The sequence below is a fragment of the Nothoprocta perdicaria genome, unplaced genomic scaffold (genome assembly GCF_003342845.1).
Source record: "Nothoprocta perdicaria isolate Ctin4 unplaced genomic scaffold, notPer1 scaffold_117, whole genome shotgun sequence".
In the NCBI taxonomy this organism is placed as follows: Eukaryota; Metazoa; Chordata; class Aves; order Tinamiformes; family Tinamidae; genus Nothoprocta; species Nothoprocta perdicaria.
Window position 1 is genome coordinate 1,699,659 of NW_020454283.1, and position 27,904 is coordinate 1,727,562.

The 27,904-nt window shown below is 46.4% G+C and overlaps 1 protein-coding gene across 3 annotated transcripts in view; it reads right to left on the minus strand.

Annotated features, from left to right (window-relative positions):
- Positions 1-2,858: 2,858 nt before the first annotated feature.
- Positions 2,859-27,904, minus strand: part of PIK3CD (phosphatidylinositol-4,5-bisphosphate 3-kinase catalytic subunit delta) — a 39,158-nt gene continuing 14,112 nt past the window's right edge. The window contains exons 1-24 of one of the 3 annotated variants that reach the window (XM_026053642.1): positions 27,855-27,873; positions 26,905-27,074; positions 20,955-21,118; positions 19,285-19,513; positions 18,964-19,193; positions 17,928-18,107; positions 17,187-17,336; positions 16,425-16,514; positions 15,536-15,757; positions 12,630-12,726; positions 12,099-12,229; positions 11,174-11,233; positions 10,805-10,972; positions 10,242-10,363; positions 9,901-10,044; positions 8,965-9,064; positions 8,285-8,463; positions 7,945-8,054; positions 7,236-7,314; positions 6,706-6,873; positions 6,409-6,532; positions 4,572-4,717; positions 4,359-4,491; positions 2,859-4,009 (exon numbers count right to left, since the gene is read on the minus strand). In XM_026053642.1, the coding sequence (XP_025909427.1) occupies positions 3,872-4,009; positions 4,359-4,491; positions 4,572-4,717; positions 6,409-6,532; positions 6,706-6,873; positions 7,236-7,314; positions 7,945-8,054; positions 8,285-8,463; positions 8,965-9,064; positions 9,901-10,044; positions 10,242-10,363; positions 10,805-10,972; positions 11,174-11,233; positions 12,099-12,229; positions 12,630-12,726; positions 15,536-15,757; positions 16,425-16,514; positions 17,187-17,336; positions 17,928-18,107; positions 18,964-19,193; positions 19,285-19,513; positions 20,955-21,095 (3,141 nt within the window). In that variant the 5' untranslated portion in view covers positions 21,096-21,118; positions 26,905-27,074; positions 27,855-27,873 and the 3' untranslated portion in view covers positions 2,859-3,871. Of the gene's footprint in view, positions 4,010-4,358; positions 4,492-4,571; positions 4,718-6,408; positions 6,533-6,705; positions 6,874-7,235; positions 7,315-7,944; positions 8,055-8,284; positions 8,464-8,964; positions 9,065-9,900; positions 10,045-10,241; positions 10,364-10,804; positions 10,973-11,173; positions 11,234-12,098; positions 12,230-12,629; positions 12,727-15,535; positions 15,758-16,424; positions 16,515-17,186; positions 17,337-17,927; positions 18,108-18,963; positions 19,194-19,284; positions 19,514-20,954; positions 21,119-23,876; positions 23,920-26,904; positions 27,075-27,854; positions 27,874-27,904 lie in introns of those variants that run through there. The other 2 variants (XM_026053644.1, XM_026053643.1) reach the window with 2 other exon arrangements.

Genomic DNA, 27,904 nt, shown 5'->3' on the forward strand with positions numbered 1-27,904 from the left:
TCACTGTAGCTGCTGTATTTTAGACAAAAACTGATCATGACTTTTAATGGTAATCCTGAAAGGTTGTAAACGTCCTGATGCCGTTTGTAGCCACTGTGGGTATAACTTTTCAGATGTGTATATTGGTAACAGGTCAGTTTAGAAAGTCTATAAGCTACAATAAATTTCTGGTTCTAAAGGCTGTTTGCATTTATTTCTCCTGGAGTGGAACAGAGTTGAAACGAGCTGCACCTCCTGTGTGTTAATTTTTATCTGCTGGTGGCAGGGGTAGTGCTGTGCTTTTGGTTTCGGAAGGGGAGATTCGTTTACTGATTTCAAGCATAAAAAGACTCTGACAGTATGTGTTTATAATTTATCTATCATTTTTATTTTTAGACTTAGAAAACATGTACTTCAAGCAACTGAAAAGTTAAACATGTAAACATTCTTCTCATACAGAACATGACCTGACTTAAAAAAATACTTTTTTTTCCCCAAAGGCAACAGAATGAAGCACAAATAGTTTGTACAGAGTTTAAAAAAAAGTCACCAAAACATCTCTAAATAAATAGAAATAGTAAAAGGTATCACTTTGAGCATATTTATAACAGCAGAGGGAGGGTAGTTATTTACAGTAAAATTTATATTTTTTGAAGTGATTTAAGATTCAATCTTTGTTACAGTTCAGGTTGTTAGAGACCATCAAATGAGATCCTGCTTTCTAATTTTGGAGAGAAAGGATCTTTGCTGACCTGATCAAACCTTCAGACGTGTTTTCAAGATACAACTGTGCTTACAAGGAGCAAGTCCACTCACTGATGTTTTTATTTTTTTTAGGTAAGTTAGTTTTCCAGAAATGAGTAACTCTTCTGTAATCCATGCTGGAGTGAGGAGCACCTTTGGAATTGTTCAGTTCTTGCAATTTTGGGTGGTGTAATTTTATTTATTGCACTTCAAAAAAAGGACAACTGCCCTGAGCCAGTGCTGCTTTGTACGTCCATAAAACTAAACTAGGGCCTGACTTTGTGGAAACACTAACCCATCAGCGGCTGAGGATCTGAACTGCTGTGAGGCTGCAGACGAGGAGCTGACGGTGGCAAAGGAGACCCTCAGGTAAGAGGGTCTTGCTGCAGTGCAAAGACAGGACCCTGGATTTTTAGTTTGTGGTAAGAGAATCACATGTGTGTTTATAGAATTGTGGTATATTTCTTCCTTCTCATGAGGATGTACAAACCACTGATTAGATTGTGGTGGTTTGAGTTTCATCTCAACTCGCGTGTGGCCTGATATTTTTGAATATTTTTCTGCGCGAGGAATCAGTTGAATAAGGAAGGAAATAGCAATATTTCTCATTCTGTAAAAAAGAGCAAAGTTGTGCGGCCATCAGCACCTCCACGAGCAAAGTCAGGGCTGCGAGTCCCGCGAGGAGGCTCCGCGTGGCTGCTGCTCCCTGCCGAGGCAGTGGTTATTGCAAGGGCAGCAGTCCTGTTTGCTCGTTCCAAGCCACGGCATTTCTAATATTCCTTTGAAACCAAAGCAGCTCTAAGAGACAGACCTGGGCTTCTTTTCCATTTTCATATTTCCTGCTCAGACTCTGGAGAGGATTCCTGCCCCGCTGCTGCATGGCGTGAGGGGGCAGGTGAGAGGGCACGGGCTGCTCTACTTGGAAATGTACTGGCCACCCCTTGGTCACACGGGGTGTCGCTTGAAAGGTGTGAAAAAGGGGATCGTAAAGTGAAAATGAATTTACTTCTACATAACTGCTTTATCCAGGATCAAGTGCTCCACATGAGGCAACCTGGTTTACATTTATATACAAAACTAGGGTTTGTATTAGCGTTAGATGTAATAAAAGAAAGGCTTTTTTTTTTCTCAAAAAAAAAAAAAGGGAGCAGGGGAGATATTGGGCAGTCATTAACTGCCCCCAAATACAGGATTATTTAAAGTAATAAAAAGACCCAAAAGTCAGGAATGAGTTGCACTTTACTGCTGTATGCGAAAACACTACCAAACTTCTCCCATGAGAGGAATGAGCAATACCTTTAGTCAACAGATTAGTCTGAGTCCTAAACCTGCAATTTTTTATGGGAAGTTTTTGTAGGAATCATTTTTTGTTTTGTTTTTGAAAAAAATTAACCAGGTAGGAAAGCTAAAGTTATTCATGATGGAGTAGTCCATCACTTGAAAACGCATACATCTCTCGTCAGCTCAAAATCAGGGTACAGAAGGCCCATATTTATTTTTCCTTTTAGTAAAAAAAAAAAAAAAAGTTGCTCTTCCATAATTAAGGACATACAAGGCAAAAGTGTAATTTAGCTTTAGGGAGGCCTTTCAAAAAGGTCTGAAGCTGAAAATCAAGACTGTGCCATTCCCGAGCAGACAGGAATGATAGCACCTCCATAAGAACATAACGGAGAGAGCTTGGGGGCACGGACGGAAGCGCCCCGGGAGCTGCTGAAGGAAGCAGGGAGTAACCAGGCTGCCCCCCTTCCCTTCAGCAGCACCCGTGGGCTGCAGCCTGCTCGCCGCCCCGCTGTGCGCCCGTCGGGCAGCGAGCCCGAGCAGCGGCTGCCGCGCGCCTGGCCCTGGCGACACCCACGTGAGGCCACGAGCTGCAGCTGAGACTAGGACCCGGGAGCAGAAAGGCATCAGTAACTGCAGCGCTCCCCGCTTGGGGAGAGAGTCTGCTGGGGAAAGAAACGTCCCATGGCAGGCGCAGGCACCGATCGTGCACCTGCGCTTTGGCTGAACCCCCGCTGACAGTCCGTGCACCCGGCTCAGGGGAGGAGCGGGAACAAGGAGGGGAAAGCAACAGGGAAGAGCCTTGCAGAAAGATGAGAGTGGAGGTGCAACTTGCTCAATAACTCCAAGTGCTCGACACCGTAATTTTCCAATGCTAAACCCATTCATCTGGCCCTGCTGCCCTACCGCAGGGAGCAAGCTGGCCACAGCAGGGCACTGTCTCTTCCAGCTGCTCCTGGAGCTGCTGCCTTAGCCCAGTGCCACGCGGGCACACCGGCTGGGAGAGCGCTGATGCGCCGCAGCACGAGGTGCACGGTGGAGCAGCCAGTGTACCTGGGAGCGCTCAAAATGCAAGACTATTATTAAGGGAAGAAAAAGAAGTAAAATAAAGGTAGGAACCCAGGAGCTGCTTGAAGCTGAAATAAAGCCTAGTTTAGGAAAGGAAACAAAAATACCTAATCCATGGGCCAACCAGAACCTGTTCTGCTGGCATCAGTTTTTGACAGCAGTAGATGAATTCCAGTTCAGTTTAAAAACACTTTGGCCTCTCTAGCAGAGTGGCAATATGGGCATTTTTGCCCTGTCACACCTCAGAATAAAACATTTTATGCAAGTCTATTTTAGGGGCAATCTTGCTTACACTGAAAGAGGGCAGAAGTTGAGATCTCGTGGTGAGTTAATGCCACTGAGCTGCACGGGTGCGTACCTAGAGCAAGGGCTTCTGTGCAAGAGCTACAACTAGCACCTTCGCAGTGTTCAGCTAAATTTTCAAGAAAACAGACACTTTCATACAGTCACCCATTTTAAATGATATTTCAGCCACCTAAATACTTCCATTAAAGGATGTATTTGAAGTTTAACAAGTTGTTAAGAATACAGTACATCTACCTACCTTTCTTTGTATGCAGTAAATTTTATTGCCTTTTGTCTCCCCCTTCGTCCCCAAAGATCTAGACCAGACACGATTATGGAGCTGATGACAGTCTAACAGTTTCAGTCATGCAGAAATGTCTCATCTTTAGGTATGCACGTGAGGGAACTTGAACATGGCAACATTCATCACTCTGTAGAAACCTGTCTACAGTTGCTGGGCTCAGTGCAAGTGATAGTACATTCTCCTGGAGCAGGTGCACAGGCTGACTCAGTTGCTCTACTGCCTGTTATCTTTGGATACATTGTGTGCCAGCCAGTTCACTTTGGTTTTCCAGCTCTCTCGAAGGGCTTCATTAAATTTGAGTCTGAAGTGTTTCAGTGCCTCCTCATCTGTTTTTGCTAGAGCTAGGGAATCCTGAAGGAGAGAGGCAGAAATTAGTGAGGCTTCACTGGAAGTACAACTAAGCAATCATTAAAATATTTACTTGCTAAAAAGTGACACCAGGTGGAAAACACGTTGTCATTAATTATTTTAAATAGTTAACTGTAGTCACACAATTTATTTCATTCAGATAAACACATCCTACCCTAGAGCTGGGAGCAGAGAAGAGGTCAGAGCTAAGCTCTAATAATTTAAGAGACAAGCTGGAAACAAGCAATGATGCTCAAGAGAAGCTGTCTCCTAACGCTCAAGCTGCTTCCAGGCTCAAGAATCTGACCAAGTTATTACTCCTAAGCACCTATCCACATAATGCTTCTCTTACCTTTAGATACTGAATGTCTTTAGAGCAGCTGAGTTCTGGCAGGCCCGCAGCTTTCATCAGTGCAAACAAGTGCAGGAAGAGAAGACCATGGCGCCGCAGAATCATATAGGCCTTTTCACAGTAGCCCCTGAATCTGTCCAGCAAGCAAGGTGAGGAATTAACTACTGGAAACTCAGAGCTGAAAGGCTTAGGCATGTACCTGCTAACACGTACCTTTCAAATTTCTCATTGTTGTTAGTTTTCCCTTGCTGGATGACGTGCACAAAGTCATAGGTTAGGATGAAAGGAACTCGTTCTCTATTAATACCAAATTTGGTCTTGAAGTTCCCCAAAAAGTGACCAAAATCAATATGGAAGAGCTGGAAATAAGCAAGAAATAAGAGTTAGCAGAAAAGTAGCACTTGTAGTGGATCAGAGTTGGTTTTTCTTCAGAATGACTGTCTTCAATAAAACACTAACCATAGGATTTTGATAGGGAGATAACTGATCTTTTCTATGTCACTCTTTTGGGGGAAGGGACAATGTTTACTTACTAAGATACTGATAGTCCTCTGTAGTGTAATAGGAGTGTTAGCTGTGACAGGAGAGGTGCTTACCTCATCACTGCTCAGTATATCTGAAGAAAAATTTATGGTTTTTTTTTTCTAAAGCCTTAAGATATCACTAATAGAAGCAGAAAGAACTAAAATGGGTTGCTGTCCTCCTCTACCAGTGCAGTTTGCAGATGCAGACTGTGGAAATATGATGTCCTGTTCTGAAGATATTATAAGATATCATAAAATATCATTTGCTCAGCTGAGACTTTCTTTTTTGCTGGCACGCAGAGCGAAGCCATCTCATTGCTATTGCATGATGGATGGAGCATCATGTCTGGCTGTTGTCATCGTTGTGCACCACGACAGTTTTGCAAAGCTGCTCTAAAGCCGAGTATGAACAAACCCAGTGCCAGATACTGCAGGGCATCAGCTCCCCCACGCGGACAAGAACTGAGAGGCCCGTGCTCAGCAGCAGCAGCTCTGTGGGCTCCTGCCCACCATTTCATTTCTGTCCTTGGAACAGGCAGCCCCAGGTAAGTGCTGCTGCTCAGCATGTGCTGAGCACGTTCCTGCGACTCGGAACGCGTTTTCGGGAGTACCACATCTGGGGAGGGGGTGCTACACTGGAACAGGGCAGACAGTGGACAGAACCTTAGATGATTCCCAAACATGGGCAGCCAATTTCTAATTTACAAATATGAACCGGCTGACCTAGAGACTACTGAACTTAAAAGAGCCTTGCCTTGCACAGCCTGGCCCTGGCTCTGGAGAATTCCCAGCAGGAGCTGTACCTCACCTCTCCTCCTTGACCAGATTATTCCTGATTATAATTGAGTAGCAGTTATATCCTGCTAACAAAGGGATTTTTCTTTTCCTGCTTTTGCCCTGTCTTTCATAGGACATAAGAGAGAGCAGCTAATCTTGTGGAAAAGCAAGGGACTCAATACAGGGATCACCGTGAGATTAAAACCATGCTGATCACTTGCAGTCATTTATTTATTTATTTTTTTCCTAGGAGGAGACTATAAGAATTTATATTGGGTAATTTCTTGGGAATCCTGACTAGCAACTATATGCAATTTGTAATTCTGCTAAAAATAAGTCTTTATACTAGTAAATGCAGAGCATGAGTTTGCATCTGCTTAAGTCTGCAGACAGTTTTAGGTTTGAGAGGTATTAATTACTCCATGAAAATTTGTAATTTCTTTATAATATTAACAGCAGCCTCTAAGAGGTTACACTGGCAGCCAAAGGCAGTGGAATTCTAATTATAAAACTTAATGTACCCTCTCACTGACAAAAGCTATTGAGAATATTTGTGTCTGTCTGTCTCTTGGCCGCAAGGTAAGTCCTAGCTTGCCTTGTTAAGCTGGAACTTACTTAAATGGAATACTGGAATGTACTTAAGCTGGTACATTCTTAGCAGGAGGACTGCACGGGGATGACCCTGCTCATTGCTGAGCAGCGTTCAGGCCCACGTGCAATACTTCAGGAGCAGCAGTGGCTCCCCATACCTGGCCCGTTTCACGGATCATGATGTTGTCACTGTGCCGGTCCCCTATGCCCAGTACGTATGTTGCCACGCAGTACCCAGCGCAGGAGAGGGTGAACTCCTCTATAGCCTGTTCTAGTGCTTCTCTAAAAAAGATAAGAAAAAGAAATTGAGAGTGAATTTTACTTTGCACTCTAGTACTTCATTGCTGGAGAGGTCGCTGGACAGCTTGGAAATATGTGTAACAAGAGGAAAATCAAGCAAGCAGATGAAATGTCTCCATCTGGAAGGAAGCCGAGTAAAAGGTGAGCCCACCTACCCCGGGTTCTTAGATTTTAGCCAGTTCAGCAGCGCATCTTTGTTGAATGCAGCGGTGGCCACCATGTTGCTCTTGTTCAGCTGGATGTTGGCAATGGTATCTGAGTGCATGACTACTTCTATCAATCCAGTCTTGTCGCCTGTGGAGAGGCAGCCATAAGGGGTCATCCTGCAGAGATGAAAGAAACCCTTGCACTGAAATCTTGCCCAGGATTGGGTTGTCTTTTGACTCTTAAGATTCCCTGTGTCTTCCATATCAAAGGCAAATTGCTGGGGAATGGCATGGGAGGCCTCTGTGCCTGCTTCACATTTGGACTCGAAGTAAATACCGCGGTGTTTTCTGTGTGCTCAGCCAGCAAAAGGATCCATGTTGCTGAAGGGCCAGGTGCTTTGAGCTCCTGGTGCTTCAGAAGTGCATTCAGTGTATGCTTAGGGCAGCACACAGGGGACAGAGTCCAGGAGAACCCAGCTTGCAGGCAGAATGGTCCCACCACACGGTCTAACACTGCAGTGTGGCAGCTGCAGGCTCACCTCAGGTCCAGGCCCTCCTGCTTCCATAGGATGTCCATCAACTGTATCATCTGCAGCGTCAGCATATCCTGACGGAGATCTGTGCACCGTGGCAGAGGAAAAGCGAGTTGTGAGGGCCTCCTGTTCTCCCCTCCTCTTGTTTTCTACCGAGACAGCAGCTTCTGCCCAGGAAGCTGTTTGCTGGCAGAGCCCCTGCCCATTTGTCTCTTGCCATGTCTCACTAAAAAAGCAATGTCTAAACAGAGCCATGTTTTTTTCCCAGGGCACTAACTATAAAGCCTCCAGACTAGACACCTTAACTGAGATATGATTGTACTAATGGATGAATCTGTTACTTCACTCTGCCAAAGGCTCTGTTCCCATAGCAATTAATGCAGCACATCAAAAAGCATCTGACATGATGAAGCAGCAGCCACATCAATCCCACACGTCTATCCATTCAAAAATGCTTGGACCCTTCACAGTTTGTTTTACTGGGCAAGGGTCTCCAGCTAGAAATATGAGGTTACTGTGTCCTCTTACTGAACAGGGCAGTAGCTGAAGTATGGAGAGTTTCCTCACAATTACTATCAAAAAAAGAATAACAAGGAACACCTCACACATCCTGACACTATGCACACAATGTCTTAACAGTCCTGATTTAGGTCCCTTCACCACAATAAGTATTGTACCTGTGATATCTCTGATAGAGAAGTTATCAAAGACTTACCATCTCCATTTTTAAAAATTATACCCACTCCACCTCCACCTGTCTCTTCATTATTAAACACAATCCATAGAGGTTTCATCTTGGAGTCCATAAAAGTGCATTGCTCCACGCTACAAAAAAAAAAAAAAAAAAAATGTACCAAAGTTTCCACCTACTTTAAAAAAAAAAAAAAAAGAAAGAAAGAAAGCCAGGAAATCTGCAAATTCAACAGCACCAACAAATGCTGATGGGCAGGTAACTACCATGAGGGAAGGTGGCCTCAGGGTTACCAGAAGCCTGACTCTCCTGCTGAACAGAGCCTGGGGCACAACTGAGGAGGAAATGCAGCTGTTTTCCTTACCAGACTTCAGCAAGGATAATGTTGGGGTTCAGTGGGGACTGGAGGTGGGAAAGTGCTTCAAGGTAAGTTTCCTGCTTCATACACATATGCATCATCTCCTTGGTTTGAGGCTTTGTGGCCTTCTGAGAACTCACTTTGACAAAGTCATTCAGAGCTTTCATCTTGTTGAGTGCTTCTCCCTGCAAAAAGGGAAGGGATGGAAGAGTGGTAAACAAAACAGGAAACACAGAAAGTAGTTTTAGCACAAAGTTAAAGACTTTTAATAGTCAACTGTGAAATGTTAATATTGGCTGGATCACTTGACTTCTCACAGAGATCTTGTACTTTGCAACCAAAGAAAAACTAGTATTGGCTTAAAGGAAATCTAAAGTGAACTTAAAAGAAAAAAAAAAAAAAAAAAAAAAAAAGCTAGATAATGAGTGCAGCCCCAGACAGCCCAGAAGTAATGCAGGTTTTAGGGCAGCACAGAAGAAAAATTAAGTGCATGGACTAGCAAAGTGAGGAAACCCATTGCCTTGGAGTCCTACTGCCCCGGCCTGCAGTGCAGCTGGGGAGGACTGGTTATAAAAAGAAAGCTGTATTCACTACTGAAAACAGAAGCAGCAGCATTTTAGATAGGGAGGAGTCCCTCACCGCCAAGCACAGGTGAAGTCAACCTTATGGCTAAGAGCAATTCTTACCTGTTTCATTAAAACTTTCATGTGGTGGGTGCTGCCTCTGCAATATGCTTCCAGGATCAGGCCAAACCTCAAGGCGACTGCAGGGACATGCATCTCTGACCTAGAAAAGGAGAGAGGTTAAAGCAAACCTGACTCACTGCTCTGAGTGACTAATTTCCCCATTCATGGCAGCATATGCTGGGGGGAAATTAACTTGGCAGTTCAGATTCCTTCTATAAATTGAAGCGAGAAAACACCCACCCGAGAAGGTGCTGTAGAAAAATCCATTGCTTGAACTGATGACAAAGCTGTTTGGATGACTAAGTTGCTAACTATGCCTTTGAAAAATTACTTAAGGAACAAGGGCAGTTCAGAGCCTGTGATTCAGAACTGGCAGGCGGCCATGAACATCCAAACTAAATTTCAGTTCCAGGCATGCATATCTTTGTATATGTGTGTATATATACATATATGTATGAGTATACACACACACATATATACACATATATATACACACATATATACACATATATGTATAAACATACATGTACACAGCTGCACTCCTAAGGAAAAAAAAGCCACACACACACACAAAACAAAAAAAAGTGAAGTTTTTTTTTTTATCTTCCTGAAATAAATTTCCCAAGGAAAAAGCAGCAGTTCACATCTGCTGAATGAGCAACGGGGCCACAGTGATGCCATTTTTATAGTTATTTTCAGTTGAGACCAGATTTGACATTCCTGGTTTCTCCTAATCACAGCAAGGAGGCCTCCACAAATGCTTCAGTGAAAGATACTGGGTAAAAAAGAGCCAACAGCCTTTAAGTAGTTGAACCAGCATCCACATACAGACACACACACACACAGAGCTGTTGTCTCACTTCACGAGCGCGATTCAGAATCCAGTAAATGGTGGTTTCACTTGATTGCAAAGAGCCCAAGACATCTGCTCCTTACCTGAGATGCCAGAAGAGGAAGTGGCCTATCTTGCGGTTGGCTAATGCCCTGTCCAGTAGGAACTTGGTTAATTCACAGTCTAAGTAGGATTCATACTTAAGCACCTGGACCAGTTGTAGCAGGTATTGGAACAATTCACCATCCCTGGGAATAGAAATGAAAGTCATCTTCATTACAACAAGCTTATGGGAAAAAAAAATACAGAAAAGACTGCCAGTCTTGTTTACAGTCCCCTTCAAGAGCCCTAAATGTATATAGATAGTAATACAGGTGTAAAAGGTGCCTTCAGCAGCTCTAAATGTCAATAGCAAGGGCTCCCCACACCCTTTGTGAACACTTACGTCAGCTTCTTTAAAGAGTTGATAGCAAAGGAGCCAACGTAACGGTCAGGGAAGCTGAAATCCAGCAGCTCCAAGGCATTCAGGATAGGCAGCTCTGGCCAGGTCTGAAGCAGGGAAATCATCTGTAAAGGTTTTGGGGGAAAAGAACAAGGATTTTTAAAACAATTCTCAAAAATCTATATGCCCCTAAAATTCTAATGAGGGAAAAACAGACCCCTTAGAAAAGAAAAAAATGCCTCACTTTTTAGTCGCCATTTATAGATCTTAAAGGGACATTTTGCAGAGGCCAGGTCAAAACACATCAGTCTAAGCTTCCTAGAGAGGTGGACAGGAGACGCGATCTCCCAAGTTACATCTGCTGAGTAAGCAGTGAGTGGAACAAGTTCTTTGGGGGAAAGTCTCTTTCCTCAGCATAGCTGGCTGGAGAGGGACCTTTAGAAGGTCCTGTCAAAGCCCTTGAAGTAAGGACACAGCACAGGGACATATACATGCAAGACCTGTCAAACAGGGCAGGACTGGCTGCCATCCCCTTCTGGCAGTACTGGGACCTCTTGCATCCTCACCTGGGCTACATCTTCATGCTTGTTCCATTTGGTGATGATGAGGAGCTTTGCCAAAGCCTGTGGGTACTGGTCACGGACATCATATCTCATCTTCCAGACCAGGTCTTTCTCATGCTCATAAAGCTCAGTGTGGCTCCTCCGTTCCAGTATCTCCTTCAGTTGCAGTTTCTGCTCGTAGAAATTGCAGGAAAGAGTATACACAGGACTTAGTCTCAACCCAGGGAGACACTGTAGGACTGGGGCCACAGGGTTGCCTGGCCCAGTTTGATGAAAAGAGCTGGTTAGGGGTAAGATGGCAACAAATGACTTGATCTAAGAAACCAAGCTTGCATGTAGCCAACTGCAGAACTGTGGATGCCAGAGACTCACCTCCTCAGGGTCTTCCAGGGCAGCGCGGGGCTGTTCTCCATTTCTCCCCAACTCCAGCAGCTGGTACACAAATACAGAGTCTAAGAAAGGCTCCTCATTTCCTCTGCATCCTAGCTCATCATCACATCAGGTGTCTATAACGACTAAGAGACCAGTCCCTTGCCACCTCTCGGACAGCCCAGGTGCTCACAGGATCCCCTCTGCTCTGAGCTGTATCCTAACTGCCCACGGGCCTGTGGTATGGAGAATCAAGGGAGGAGAAGGGCACATTTGCACGCCCATATGGTCAAGGCAAGGAAGCTCTGGTCACCGAACTCCAGGGCAGTGCAAGGCATTCCAGGTTCTTGGAAATGCTGCATGTTTGCCAAACGGATAGCACTGCCCAGCCACCCGGCACGTGGGCGCGATCTGTCAAAGCTTCCCAGCCTGAACATGCATCACGGGAGAGCGGAGCGCGTGTCCCCGCAGAGCAGAACTCCTCCCCTTCCTGAAACAGGGGCATTTCTTCTTTTAATGTCTGGCCAGTGCAGTGGCAGATGGAGAACGCCCATACATGCCAGCACTCTGTGCCGAAAAGAGGAAACTGTCTCCTTACACTCCTTTAGCCCTATTCCTCCTCCCACCGAGCCCAATAACGCTGCCTGCAGTCTAAAGGCAGTTTGGTTAAACCCATGTGTAAACAAAACGCTGCAGGAGAGAGTAGATTTAGCTTGGTAGTTCACACTTGGAAAATTATTCGCCCAAAGGTGTATGAGTTTATGGGAAAGAGGCAGGTTCTCAGTTAAAAATATCCATTCGTCTGGGGTTTTTTTGCACCTAATTCCTTGTCGATGGTTACCCAGGACAGAGTGGCACTGCAGGCTCCTGCACCCAGCAAAGATAGGGAAATTTCCGTATCTCCCTGCAATGCATCCAAGTCTCCTACCTGTTCAAACGACGGGTAATACACAGGATGTGAGGCAATGCTGGGGAAGCAAATGACCAAGGCTGCTGCACTCTCTGTGTTGGGGTTGCACTGTACTGTACCCATGGGGTTCAGAAGTTCTCCTTTCTCATCTGAAAAGCAAAGTACATAAACCCATAGACTCTTCTGAAGTTTTGGTAAAGAAAGCAGGACACAGAGCTGCTTCCAGCTGTCATGGGGCTCAACAGGTCACTTCATTTCGCTCGCAGCAGAATGCAAGAATATGTGATACTTTTAGGGGAGCAGCTACACCTCTTGCTGCCTGTGTTCGATGCCAAACCAAACTGATCTTGGCAGGGCTCTAGGTGTCACTGCGATATAGTGCAGTAATTGTAGTGGGACTCTCAGCCCAGGATGTTACTGTAACACTATTAGCCTGGGCTGAGCTATTCTGCTGCCACCTAGGCCAGCAGAAGACCACAAGACAGAGGTCTTCTTTGTGGAGGACATTAAAGACACAGAACAGTACAGGAGCTCTAATTCCTGACATACCTGGAAAGGAGGACCACATGTGCAAGCAGCACTCTCCTGTTTTCAGCTGGTCCTTGTAGTCAAAAAGCATGACATTCACCCAGGCAATTGGGCAGTCCTGCAAGGCAAGGAGAGCAGCTGCTCTGGGTGCTGTAACTATAAAAGGTGGATGAAGGGAAGAGAGGAAACAACCAATGCAAAGCAAACCCTGTGCAGAATGCTATAGGCATGTAACTTCACACCCAAGAGTATGTGTACTGTAATGCTGAATGACACTAAAATCTTCCAATAAGAAGAAGGGGGTCTCAGGTTAGACCCCCTCCAGCCTCCACCATTTTGCACATCTATAGCATCTGTGGGTTTCCAATATGGTACTGCTGCTCTACAGTACTTACATACTTCATATATCTCATATCTTGAAGCAAAGGAAAAAGAATCTTAGTTTGAAAATGGGAACGTGGCAATTGACATAAGTTCAGAAAACTAGACAAAGAATCATGGATATATCAGGTACTGATATATCAACAACTAGCACCATCTTCTGATAGATTTGATGCTGCAATTCCCTCCCATACCCAAGCCCAAGCCCAGCTCAGTAGCACAAGCCAGGCTCAACTGGGAGGAGGAGGACTCCAATAAGCAAAGTGATTAGGGCATGGCCAAGAAGGACAACCTGTCTCTATGCTCAATTCTTTGCCATTAGAACAACAGATTCTACAAGTGACCTAAGTTTTTGTGCACTGAGGTTCCCCAAACATAACAGCTGCTTCGCATAAGTTATAGCTACACCAGCATTTTACTCAGCTGCTCAGAAAACACAGCACAAAAATTCACTGGCCAAAGCTATGAGGGATAATTCCAGTGAGAAGCAGAGAGTGTGTGAGTACAAGCACACAGTGAATATTCTTGTTCCACTGTGATGTTCTTGAGCATAGATCAGTCTTCCCCAGAAGACATACCAAAGGACTTGGGGGAGCTAGTGGTATCTATGTTTTCCCTTTACATAACAAAACAAATCATATCCAAATGGCCTCTCATAAACCTTTTAATTGATTTGATTACCCTAAGCATCTCCAGCAAGATCCCATTTGAGACATTAGCTTCAGACCTCAGAGAAGAGGCAGTCACAAGATCCTCACCAGCAGTAACCCTCTCCATCAAACGAAATGCCATCAAACCACAACATGGACCCTGCCAAAATGCATGGCAAGATTTTGAGAGGATAAGGTCCAGCAGAGCAACAATTCAGCATCACAAGGACAGAAATATCTCCTGCATGACTTAAGACACACTGAAAGCCAACCAGTGACATTAACCCTGTGAGTCATCCCAGGCAGTCTGCAGGCTCGCTTATTTTTGTGGAAGTAAATGACTCAGTCCCACCTTCTTGATCTGGACTGTCTGCATCGCAAACATGCATAGAGTTAACCTCTGAATACTGAGCAACAAGCAAAAAGCTTATTAATCAGTAATAAAAATCAGGGAGCAGCCTGACTGGAAGCTCCAGCCACCAGCAATTTTAAACCCTGGGTACCTCACTGAGAGCTACAATGCGAACACACAGACAAATCCATTCTGCAGAGTCCAGGTCCAGCAAATATTGTGCATTAAAAGCCCATGAGAGCCCACCCTCCTTTCCCATTACCAGAATGTACATGAGCAAGATTCTAGCAACTCAGCTAACCGAGCTGGCTTTGTTTTGTCAATCAGAACAGCAGAATTTCCTTCTGACTGCTTCAAAACTGAAAATTGTTCCTGTGTGACCACCAAAAATGCAGCCTGTGGATGAATCAGATATTCTGTTCGACAAAAGCCTTCAGCAGGAGTTGCAGCTCTGTTATTAAGTACAAAAACAACGATAAAAGCTTGATCCTGGTCCTCATTCAAAATGTTTTCAGACTGAAATCTCCAACCTGGAAAATGGTCCATACAAACAGGACTCATGGATTGCACCGAAGTCCCCAGATACTAATACACTGTGAACGTTACTGTTGTTGAGTGAGTAAACGTCAACGAGCCTACCCGCAATACAGAGGAACTAGCGGAACTGAGGCTGGCAGAACTAAAGTCTTCCATGAGAGCATTTGACAATCTCTCCATTTTATTTGCACACCAGTAAAAGAAGCAGAGCTAATTCCCTATTTAAAGCACAGTGAAAGTATTTTTATGGCTGCAGAAACAATCATTTTCAGAGAAACAGGGGTCATTTTTCCTCACAAGGAAAACTCTCCAAATGCAAATCAGGCTTGCTGTGGTTACACATCAGGAAATCAGCATTCAACTACAGATTGCATTTAGATTTATTCATAGCTATTGAATTATAATTGATTGAGAAGTTTGAGGATAGAGGAGAAAACAAATCACCACAACTCTGAATCAGAAACATAAAACAAAAACTTCCAAAATAAATTTAACACTTCCCATCCTCTGCTTGCAGCATCTGAGGAGTAACCTTGGACTCTGCACTTCAAATTCTGTCTCACCTATAGCTTTACTGCAAGCAGTGTTTACATTCCTCATTCTCTTCCCCAAAGTTGTTAAAATGCCCCAGGAGGGACTTGTATGAAAAACCTTACTAGAAAGAAGCTGCAACATACAATATGGTTTTAACCTCAGCTATAAAACAAGGAAGTTGTAGAAAAGCAAAACAGAGAAACCAACACAACTGATTCCACTTAAGTGCATTTACATGCTGGGTATGTTTCCTAATTGTCTTTCTGGAGAAGAAATTTCAGTTGAAATACCCTTTCCTAAAGTCAGAACTCCTCTGATTCCTGTTCTGATGAGGAAGTTACTGGCCATCACACTGTTAGCTCTTTTTTCAGTAAGTCTTCTTTTGAAAGCAGGAGGTATTTGTCTCAAAATGGCATCCTGTGCCCCCTCCAGCCCTGACAAGCCTGGCTCAGTCCCCCACTGACTTCACTTACAGCTTTCTTGGACTTCTTCTTGGTGGAACGCGCCTTCTTTGCCTTTTCGATGACAGCATAGAGAGCGAAGCAGAGCCGCGCCATTCGGGGAAGATCACAGATGTTGATATCAAAATCCAGCCTCTGCTTCCACACAGGCTCCGAGCATACATTCACTTCAGAGCTTGACACCATCTTGCACAGCATCTCATTGCCATGAAAAAGACCTGCTTGCACCACCAGCTGAGGGACAGAGAAATAAGAGAACATTGTAAATCCACATGGACCTGATCTGTTTGGCAAGGACACTTGATTAGAAGAGGAATAGGACAGAGTCCCCTCCAGAAAATAGGATACTCCTCTCTCTTTCCTCATATCTAATACATTCTAGGCTTGTTTTCTTCCCTTCTTCAAGGGTGGCCACATTCTAGGCTTGTTTTCTTCCCTTCTTGAAGGGTGGCCATTCTCCTTCACCTCACTGGCCTGTCCCCCTTGTGTGTGCCAGGGCTTTGCTGTATCGTGCTTTCTGCCCTAGCTCCATCAGTTACCTCTCCTATCATCCGTTCTTCTCAGAGATGAGCTTCCTCCCCTATGCTCTCTGCAGGCTTCTCTGCCCCTTCACACTGCCGAGTGATCGTCACTGCAGAGCAGCAGCTCTGCTTGCTACTCTGAAGCTCTAGCAGAAGGCTGTTTCTAAGAAAGCACAGCTGTGTGACTGGGCTGCTGGCTGGCAAGTTCCCATCTGCTTCCTGCTGCCCTGCAGCTAGAAGCTGCCCAAGAGCCGAATGAAACATAAAGAGGGAGCACATGACATGAGGCTGCCAGCCCCTGCTTTCCTCACCCCACTCCAGCAACAAGCAAAGCAAGCAAGCCAAAACACAAAACCAACTCAAACCAAGCCAGCACCTACCTTCATTCTCTCATCCGCATTGACCTTGCTTCCTTGCACCAGCTCAATGTAGAAGGATTGCTCTAGGGACCAGAGAGAACCATAGTTTGGCTAGAGAGAAAGAACAGCTCAGATCAGAAACAGCTCAAGGAATTCTCAACCCAAAATAACAGGATTATCTCTCAGCTCTGTGTTGTTAACTTCTCCATTCCTGGAGAGGGAATTAGGTGGGTTATTGCAGCTACACAGGCAATAACTGTGGAGCTGCAGTGCAGCTACACAGGCACTCCTGAGGAGAGGCACTGCCGACAGTAGCCAAGAGATGGTTCTTAAACAGCACTGTCATAGTTTCTATGTCATCTTAAACAGCATTGTCATAGTTTCTATGTCAGGACAGTTTGCGACTCAAACATCCTCTGTGTCTCCCTGCTGTCACAACCAGCCAATGTGACTCCCACTAGCACCTACACTGAGGGACGCTGCGAGGAAGAAAGCTGAAGAGCTACGTTGGAGAGCTACCCTGAGGGTAGGATATCAGCTTTCCTAGCTCCTAGGCCTGCTACCGCTGGACTCTCATCACCTGCTTTTGGCCCCAGCAGAAAAGAGCACCGTATTGCAGCAGGAAACAGGAGGACTGGGAATGCCCAGCTCTGAGCGCCTTGCTAGGAACCTGCCCTGAATCAGGGAAAACCAGCTTCTACAGCAGGTGTGCCCAGACTACGTTAGCATCGCCATCACTGGGTGTATTGAGGGTGACCGGGCTGCGTCACTATATCCTTTTACCTTCTTCTTAGGGAGTGGGGGAGGCTTCGAAGTCATCTTTGGGGGGTTGGCAATGCAGTTGGTTTGCTCATCTCTCATGGCAATGATAGTGGAGGAGTGCACCATGGTGAGGTGGGGCGTCAGGCCTCGGTGCAGGCAGCTGCGGATATACTGCAAAGACAGGACATTTCATGGATGATACGGCAGTAGGCTGGCAAAGGCAATGAAGCAGAGCAGAAACAGGTGAACAGCACATGGAAAGGAGCCAGCAGCCATCAAAATTCAGTTTTAAATTACACCCTCTGGCTTTATAAACCCACATCCCACTGGTCAAGTGTAGATAGAGCCAGGAATGTGATGGGCATCACATGCAGCATTTCATCAGCTGACTCACCCACTCAGTTGCATTAAGGGAAACTGCTGAGGACTCGGCATTCCTGCCAGCAGGGAACAAAGGATGCAGGATTACTTGCCCAACTTTTAGGAAAAACAGTTGCACCCATCATGCAAGCAAACAGACACCTCTAGTATCATAATCTATAAATAGATGGGATGGGCTTAGATCAGTCCAAAAGCGTAAGGATCCACTAGGTTCTCCAGAGTACCTCTTGCCCTAGGCAGCACCAGGTTCCTGCTCTCAGTGGGCTGCGTTCCTGCAAAGAGCCTCCTTGGTGCAGGACAACAGGTCTCACACTGCCCTTCCAGCAAGAGCAGGACATGTGGGAGCAGTGCTCACTCACTGACAACAAGACAAGGGCTCACCTGGAACTGGTACAGGGGATAGTTCCCATAGAGATATTCCCATTTGCCATTCACTTGGAGGGTATAATCCTCTGGCTTCTCCATAGTCTCGTGGCGGAAGACAGTAGCCTGCTTCTTGATCGCATAGCTCATTAGCGTGATGGGGAACTCTTTTGGGGAGATCTGGAAAGTGAAGCTCTCCTGCAATCCCAACAACATAGCATATGCTGTCAAATACCAGCAAAGGGCTGAAATCACCCAAGAAGCAACAGAAGCTCCGCAGGGAAGTGACAACCTTCCTACTGCTGACACAGTAAAGAGGAGGCTAGAACAGCAGAATCACCCCCCTCACAACACACACATTAGCAAATAAGTAGGAGTGCTTGCCAAACTGGGCAGCAGCATGTTTCTGTGGAGCAAGCACACATCTGGAAATCAGGAACTTCAAGTACAGTGTAAGCACCATCACCAGTATGTGTGGCTGCAAGTCACTGTGAGCATTCCAACTGTTTTCCTACAAGCAAAGCAGGTGGTGACTGGGATTGCTTTGTTCAAACACACCGCTTTGGAAGGCTCTTCTCCTGCCTGGAGGTGATTCCTGCTTCACATGCAGGCTCAGCATGCACAGAGCAGCATTAGCCAAGGGCAGCAGGAAGAGCAGGGGCCCATGGGCGACACAGGCCAATGCCTACAAGCAGCGCGTACTGAGCTGAGCGGACTCTCTAAGCCTGAGAATGAACGATGTATCTTAGATTCTCTACTCCTTTCCCACCATGCATAAAAAGCTTGCTACTGCACATGCACACAGTAACCTCAGCTGCCAGCTAACCAGGACCCTCAACGCATGTTCAAGAGTGGAAACAGCTCCCTTGGAGCTCCTTGGTTGGAGGCTCAAGGATTCCCTCTCAACCATATCCACAGGCAACAGGGGCTGCAGAACGAAGACAAATACTGAACACATGGAAACACTGTCCACACACATGTTATTCTGTTTCTGAATGCTCGAAGTGAGAGCACAAACCAGTCACACATTGTCACAGAAAAGTTTGTGCTTTACCCCGCCAGACTGAAACTTGATGTTGACAAAAATGTTCTTGGTGGGGGTTTGTAGGGGGCCAGTCCCAAAGCCTTTGGCCAATGGCTCCAACTGCAAAGGGAAGTTGTACTCCATCCAAGCTGCCCAGCTCAGCTGCTGCCGCTTTGCTGCTCTCTCCTCACAGAACTGGCGCATTTTGATGCGGAAATCGTTCACCTCCGGGTCTTGCACAGAATCAAACTCATGTAAACCTAAGTGAAGGGTAGCAGAGAAAGATAAAATAAGCACATCCACCCAAGAGGGGCTATCATCAGCCTTTGGTAATCATGGAGGAAAACTGACCTTTTCCAATGAGCAGGCTGATTTGGGAGTTAATAAGCTTCTTGACCCTGTCGCCTTCTCGAGCCACGAGCCGCAGCACCGGCAGGAAGGGCTGGATGTCACAGAGTCGTCGTTGCTCATCTTCCAACTCTTGCTGTTCTGCTGTCTGGTTGATGCACGTGAACACATAGGCCTCAGGATCATTGAGCATATGGTATAGCGGCTCATACTGTGCATGTTGCCACACCACCTAGGACAGACCCACAGCACAGTAAAACTACTGCTCTCAGGACTTCATCTTCCACTTAGTATCAACTCCTCTTCAAGAAATGTCATTCCACAAAGGGAATGCAGAGCAAAGCCTAGTCACAGCATTCCTGGACCTGTAGTCAAAGGCTGCTTTTCAGCCAGGCTTAGTGGTTGCAACTCTTGCTGAACTGCTGGTAGATTTATCTGCGAGAGTCTTTAACTGACTTCCTTTTCTGCACTTGCCATTTGCTTCAGGCGCAGTGAATCCCTCTGCCTCGGTATTTAAGTAACTCCCACCTGAATGCTGCACAGTAAGTATCCGCTGACTGCTAGCCTCAAGAAATAGAGGTGTCACTCCCACTGGAAGCAAAAGTGGATCAAGTCACTTGCTCTCAGAAATATGAAATCTGTGACAAAGCCAAGAATTCTTCCTAAGACTTCTGAATTCTATCCAATACTCTACTACCCTTCCCTCCTAGGGAACGACATTTACATATGACTGTTCATATCCTATTCATACACTAAGTATCTGCTATAGGAGACAAAATCCTGAGGTAGATAGGCCTTTGATGTGACCCAGTGAACCTACTGGCTGGAAAACACAGATCTTAACAGCTGGCTCTACTTGAAGGGGTTTTTTTTTCTTTTTTTTTTTTTTCTCTTTTCTTTTTTGACCTGAAAACTGCAGCCTGAGAAAACTTGGAATAATCTGGCACTGTGCTTCTGTCCCTTGTGATCTGTGACTCATCTAGACCAGGTTGCTGCTGCAAAGAAAACCTTTTCCAATCTGCTTTTCTTCATTCTCCCATACCCCCACTTCCTGCCCAGGGAAACAAGAAAGCAGCTTCATTTCTTTTACATATGATTTCACTACAGTATTTTATTTCACAAATAAAACACCAAGAAAAAGATCTCTCTCGTCACAGTGTCAGTTTTTCGGATCCAGTTTCTGTGATGCAAGAGGAGGCTAGGCTGACTGCCTGAATATTCTGAGACAGTCCGGCACTTGTATTGGATCACTTAGGGTAAGTTTTTGTCCTTGCATCTGCGCACCCAAGAGCATTCGTAATGAAAAATCCAGTCTGCAGTCTGGTTGGCTCAGGTCCCTCCGACCCACACTAACAACCCAAATCCGGCCTCATCCCACAGTTCCTCAAAAACTAAGTAGCATCTCAAGGTTGGCCAAGTAGCCAGTAGTTTGACCCTTGTGCCATGGACATCAGCACCCTGTGACAGTCTCAGCAGCTAGACATGCGTTTAGTGGGTTGCAGAGGCCATGTCTGAAAGGAAGGACTCGAGGGAGTCAGTCACAGGGAACTATCTAAAAAAATGCAGAAGAAACCAAACAGGTATTAAGACCAAGCACAGTTCCCCAAGAACTCCCAAGAACAGACTCCTAGTTCCAGGAGACTGCAGATCAGACCAAGCAATACGGCTGTTACCTGCTTGATGGTGCCCAAGCTGGCATTACAGGACACGGAGAGGTTTAGGTATATGCCTGTGGGCAGCAGAAAGTCCACCTGGATGTTTTGGTTTTCCCCCTTGGACCAGAATTCCACAGGGCAGTAAATGCCCGGGGGCATCCTGCTCACTTCTTAGCTACAACCTGCAAGAAAAGGAGGGGAAAAAAAGTCTGTTGCTGTTCATTTCATAATAACTCCTGAAAGCACAATGCAAATATGTGCTGAGCACTGTTCAAAGATAGTGTGAAAAAGAAGCCAGACATAGGAGCAAAGCACATCCTCATATCCACACAGCTCAGGAAAACTGGCATTTTAAATAGATTTCCGGGCCAGGACCTTAAACTACTAAGGTGTTCTAGCTATAGAATCCATACAAAGCATCCCTTTCTTAATCTCTTTTGGATTGAGTTTACATCTATACAATGATGTTAACAAATTATCTTCTCTAGAGGACAAAGACTTGCTGCAATAGCTCATCCAGGGCCAAGCAGCCAACAGAAACAACAAGGCCCTACCCGTGGCTTTGGAACATAAGCTGCAGAGCATGTTCTCCAAGCTGCATTTTGTTTTTCCAGAGCTAAATTCCAGACTGCAGTAGGAGAAATGGCTATTGCTGATTCTCAGTATGCATATACTTCTACACATACAAATAAGACTCCACTACAGTTCTTCCCTCAGTCTCTTGAGAAAAGGTTCAGGGAAAAAAACAAGTCTGAGGTAATCAAAAGGGGCTTGTTAATTCTATCTTTATCCCTTTGCTTTGCAGGACTCTACAGTTTATCCTCAGCACCTCCAAAGAACACAAGACAGAAGAAGAACCCGAATACTATCAGGTACAAATTGTCATTTTCAAGGACAGGATAAATGCACACAGGCATCCAACACAAGCCCACTGTATGGCTTCTTTCTTATAAACTTGTAATACCAAACTCATAGACACCCTCAAGCTTTGTCCATTTGCCCACAAGCAAAATGCTACAGCAGCGTAAGAAGATGGAGAGTTTCCTCCACAGATGACGTTGCCATTAGCTCCTGGCAACACAGTCCAGTTACACCTGGCTCTAACTAACCAGGTTCAAGCACCTCAGCAGAGAAAGCCGCTTGCCTGACTAAATCCGCCCTCATTTCCAGGGGGTTTGCCAGGTCAGCAGGACACATGTCAGCAGCACAGCCTCGAGGGCGCTTACCCAGCTGCTGGATACAGAACCCCAGGCCTCAGCCTTCTGCTGGTCGCACTCTCTTCAAGTTCTAAATCCGGCCCGCATATGCCCTAAGCAATTCCAACCATGTCACTTATCCTCAGTTCACAAAACCACTATAAAATCTGCTCAATTCACAGCTTATAATGTGTCTTTAAAGCTGTCAGCCAGTGTGCAAATTTAGAAAGAAACCAAGCAACACGCTGCTGAAGATCCACATCCCACAACTCGTCAAGTCCTGCAGGGAACTACTCATAAAGCACCTTCATTTCAGTATGACAACTGTATGTCACTATGTATGTCCAGTATGACAAGTATGTCACTTCAGGATGACAACAGCCCAGCACCTTATCTAGCAGTGCCTGGGAGCACAACACTTCCCCATCGGCAGTGAGGGAACGATTCCCAGAAACATAAGCTGTGTTTTATCTGTCCTGCTTCCTCAGTGCACATGCTGTATCACACAGAGACCGGATACAGAGACCACAAAACCACCCATGTGCCTTAAGAGGAAGGGAAGTAAAATGGGGAGGAGGCAGGGTTTACAAGTTTGAATAAAGCAAAACAAGCCTGCCTTGCCTTCTATTCATTAACAATGAAATAAGGTTCTAGAATACCTGCTAGCTACCTCAGTCCTTCTTAGCAGCCACAAAAGCAACACGCTGCCTCACTCTACTGACCAGCAAATGATGAGATGGCAGTGGCTACACTGCTGCTCTCAGCTGAGGGCTTCTACCTGATGCCACATCCCATCAGTTAGGAAATATCCTATCAAAGATATTAGCACTACAACATCAAGTTCCAATTGCATAATCCCCTTTCTTCCCAAAGACAGCATACTCGTTAGTTAATGATGCACAAGGACTTTTCCAAGAGAAGCTGAGGTGAATATGCAAAAGGAAGAGTTGTGCTGGGCTTGGCGTCTCGCATATTTTTGCTGAGCTAGTCTCAGCACCAATCTAAGCCAGGACAAGGCACCTACCCCACTTTCACCTTCCCTTTTGCCTTGAGGAATTGGAACAGAGTTCTCCAGGCTGTGGCCATATTTGCACTGTCCTGGCCTCTCAAGTACTAGCAATTACAGTTTCCTTTTCTGCAGGTCAATCTGCAATTTGTGAATAGCCAAGTGCAGAGTTGTTTGAAATACATTATTTGCCTTTCAGTGAAGCTGCCTTTAAAATAAAAATAGAAAAACAAAAATTAAGAAAAAGGTTCCCCAATGTAGGTATCAACTCCGAAAAGTCTTCAAACTTCTCATACAATCAAAGAGGAAGAGAAACGATGTTGTCGCACAACACAGACTGCAAAGCACTTAGCAGGTGCTGAACATCAAATTTCCATAGGTTCAAACGGGAAGCTATTCTCCCCCCACCTGTGAACAGCTCCTGGAGAATTCAAGTGTAATCCTCTTTGCATGGAAACTCCTGCAGTGTGGAATATTAACACAACGGGAAAGTAAAAATCTTTGCAAGAACAACTTTCTCAGGAGACTAGAAATGAAATACAGATGGGCAGAGTGACCCCATCTTGGGTTCAAAACCTGTCCAATAACAGCAAAAGTTATTAGTAGAGGACAGCTGCTCCTCCATTCCCTAATTTTGAGATGTGGATTCAGCCCATTTCCTGGAAAAGCAATCTGGAAAGCTGCACCCATTGGTGCTAATCATCTTTTTGCTGAGAGTCTTATGCCCCAAGTACATACCTTAAAATGCCCAGATTCTTTCTCACTGGGTAGAAAAAAGAAGTGGAAATAAATAAATAAATAAATAAATAAATACAAAAAACTCGCAGCTTTCTAGTGAAGGCAAGCCCTCAGCATCCTCCCCCCCTTCTGCTTTAGTTTGTTATTCTGAGAGAAAGCTACAGATCGCTTTGCTGTCCTTAAGGCTTCATCTCCCATGAACTAGAGCGAGCACCAGAAAGGCACAGCTTTCCTGCAGCGCACAGAGCACCGCGGCAGAGCTGACATTTACACAGCGCCAGTCCAGCCGTTCGCTCGCTGAGTCAGAAGGTAAAACCCAGCATTACAGTAGTGCATGTAGGTACAACACGAGGCGCAAGAGGCAACACATGCCCAGTTCATAATACACCTTGAGGCCTGCACAGTTGTAGGTAAAGGCTGCTTTTATGCAGAATGGAACAGGTGCATTTAAAATTACCCAGTCAGGATTTAAAGCAGCAGTCACCACAGAAAGCACAAACACCATCTCCTCCTATAAAGTTTATCAACCACAGCTCTGGTGTTTACAACTAAACTGCTGTTGAGAATGAAGAGAAAAAAAAAAATAAAAAGAAGCAAGCAGTGAGCTAGCAAGCTCACACCCAGAGCGCTGCTCCACAAACCTCTGTGAGGCTGCTGCCTTAGACACACACGGAAGCTCTAACGCCTACAAACAGATTACAGAATTACTAAGCCCTAGGACTACAAAAATACCTCTCAAGTTTATAAGAAGCGAGTGGCACAGCGCTCACAGGTGATGCATGCAGCGTGGGAGACAGCAGGAAGTCACTTTCATTGCAGGCACCGGCTTTGCTGGGGGAGGAGACCACGGGAATTTTTATGTCCAGATGTGCGTGGCCCATCTCTACCACACCACTCCAACACTTGGCTCATGTTAACCACGCCTGAGCTTCCACGGACACAGGCAGAGCCAGGTCACTGAGTGCTCTGGAGATGTTTCAAGTTTGCGTTCACCTTTTTAGAGGGGGTCATACGGTAAAACAGTCCCCTGGACTGTACTGCTTGATAGAAGCTGTTTACGGTACGTTGATGGCAAGAACCAGACAGTTGAGCATTAACAGACCACAAAATTAATGCAAAACTTCCCCTCAAAGCACGGACTTGGAAAACTCTCAGAGCAGGTAAGCAAGTGCCCCTAGAGACATACAAGCCAGTCAACTGTGACCATGGGTGGGAATTTTGGAGAAGGCCTCCTACCCTTGCAGGACTAGTTGGATATTCACATTGAGACGCCCGGCACTCAGTCTCCCTGTGCAGCACAAACAAGCCACTCCTGCCTCCCTTGTGCCGTAAGATTTCCTAGTTATTCCCTTGAGGAGGTTACAACCAGCAGAAACTCAGAGCAAGACTGGCTTTTGCAGCTGTAGTTGCTGACAAGCTGTGACAACCTGCCTGGTCATTTAGGAATAAGGCACACGTGCTGGTGAAGGGCGCTAGAAGCACAACCCCAGGGTCTGGATTTGCCTGTCCAGGGAGCTCCAAGTGCCTGTTGCGCTACCCGCTCACCCCAGCTGAGCATGTCCCTCGAGGCAGGCTAGGTGCTGGCTCCTTTCTAAACACCAGCGAGGCAGTCAGAGAGCAGGGCCAGCCTGGCTGACCCAAAATGAACTGAACCAAATTCTCACAGCCGCCTTCTGCGCGCCGGCACGCAGAGTGGCTCAGCCTGGCCATTCGGGTAGCGGCACCTTTTACAGCACCAGGGCAGCTTCGATGCCTTCTCAAATATCTGCCCACATCACTAATTCTGGAGGAGGCATTAACAGGATAGATTTTACCCTCATGTGTAAAAAAAAGATGTTTCTTTTCCCATTTCCATTCGTCTCTCCATCAAATGCAGACCTGGAGCCCTGCTGTGCTTTAGGCCATCTTTGCTGTCCTTTAGTTCCAGGGTGAGTACTGCACCCTCACCATTAACCTAAGAGCTGCACTACACTTCTACATGTCTCTGGTTCCTTCTCCAGCATGTTCACACAAGGGAAAAACTCGGCTTCTGAAGGAGGAGAAAACTAGGACCCCTGTAAGGTTGAGAAGTGTTTAAATAGTGCACATCCCTCCAAAATGATGCTTGGGTATGTTCAACATTCATTTCCTCAAACCTTAGGATAAATATTCTAATCTGCTTTATTTAGTTTAACTTAATAAGACTTGCTTCTAACAAAACAAAAGTCAAAGAAAGGTTTCTGCACATTATCAAGTTTCTGATTTGTACCCTGATCTCTTAGATCCTGCCAGACAATTCTGAGCATCCATTCATTCATTCTGCCAATAGCAACCTGCTGTTCTTTCAGTGTCTGCACAGCAGGCACTCAGTTACATTGCTCCTATGATGCCCTTTATTAGGGATTTCTTAGCCCCTTGCTGATCGCCTTTACTCATCACTTTGCCTATACACTCCATTAGACTAAAGCAGAGGGCCCTTTCCCTATCAGCAAGGTTGGGATAAGTTGGCATTTACATAACAAAAATCAGCACGTTCAATGCATCAATATGTCAACCACCAATGCAGTCACCATGCATTGCCACTTGCAAGGAGGTGGCCCTGGCTGCAACAACTACAAGGACAACTACAAGGAGCAGCCACTGGATCCATGGAATCTCTTGGCTTATCCTTGCCTTACTGAAATAAAAATGCTCTTCTGAGAGCCGACAGCCCTCAGTGCCTGCCTTATACATGCACACCACCATAGAAGAGGCTCACAGGCAAAAATAATGGGAAGCAGAACTACACTAATGTAATCTTGACCAGAGCTAACCTTGTTTGTGTGCAGGGCAGATGAGTAAAGGGGCTGTCAGCAAGGAAAGAGAGAGGAAAGCAGGATGTGCATGTGGTAGTAACGACTGCAGAACTATGGGGCTTCCAGGCCCAGGGCAACGAGGGAAAGAGCAAAGGGATCACAGAGCTCAGTCGGACCCCAGATGCAGACACAAGTAAAAGGCAGAGGGAGGGAAAGAGGAGCAGCTTAAGAGAAATAGAAGTTTAAGGCCATACCTCATTCTGGAAGTAAAACAGCATGACTAGAGAGGCAGAGGAACATCAGAGAGCAAGAAAAGCATCTGACAGGAGGACTTGAAGCCTCGTCCTGATGGAAACTTTCAAGCAGCCCGTTAGGCAAGTTCACAGTCAGTCAACTACGCTTTCAGAGGTGTCTGAGGAAGCATCTAGTGAGAAACAGTGTATTTAGTGGTTGAAATGAGAGCTGGAGCAGCGACAACTGGCAAAGTTCCATTCTAAGCCCGCCACTGCCTTGGTGTGTCAAACGGCTACTGCTCTGCCCGTCGGCTTCCTCCATCCCAAGCCCACTCCATGGAGGATGGGGCAACTCCTGGATGCCAGCAACACGGTCTGGGATCTTTGTGTGCCGCTGATGGCCGCGATCGCGAGCACAGCCTTGGAGCTGGAAGACGCTGTGGTCAAGGAGGGGCATCTCGGAGGCCCTGCCGAAGCACCCGTCCAACGCGGCACGCACGGCGGAAACGGCACCGCCACCAGCGCTCGCGAGCAGCCCAGTGCCAGCCTTGCAGGTGGCGAGGCCGCCCCGCTACCGCGCACGAACACCCGCGGGTGGCGGAGAGCAGCGCCAACCCCGTGGGCAACAGGCAGCCAGGAACCCCTGGGGGATAAGGGCGGCGCTGCAGGCTGGGGGTGCAGGGAGAGGGCCCCGTCCAGCTGTGGGGTGACGGTGATGAGGCCGCTGCCGAAAGCGAGGGGAGCGTCACCGCCGACCCCGCCGGCCAGAAGCCGCTTCCCGAAGCGTCACCGCCGCTCCCTAGGGAAGGCTGCGGCGTAGGGGGACCCGCCGGCCGGGGGGCTCGCAGGGGCTGCGCTTACTCGGCCCGCGGGGTGGCCCCGGCCAACGGCCGCCCTAACGGCCGCGCCAACGGCCGCCTCAACGGCAGCGCCAACGGCCGCGCCAAGGCCCGCGCCTCCCCCTCGCTCACCTGCGCTGCGGCCGCCGCGGCCGCGCTCCCCGCGGCCCCTCCCGGCACCC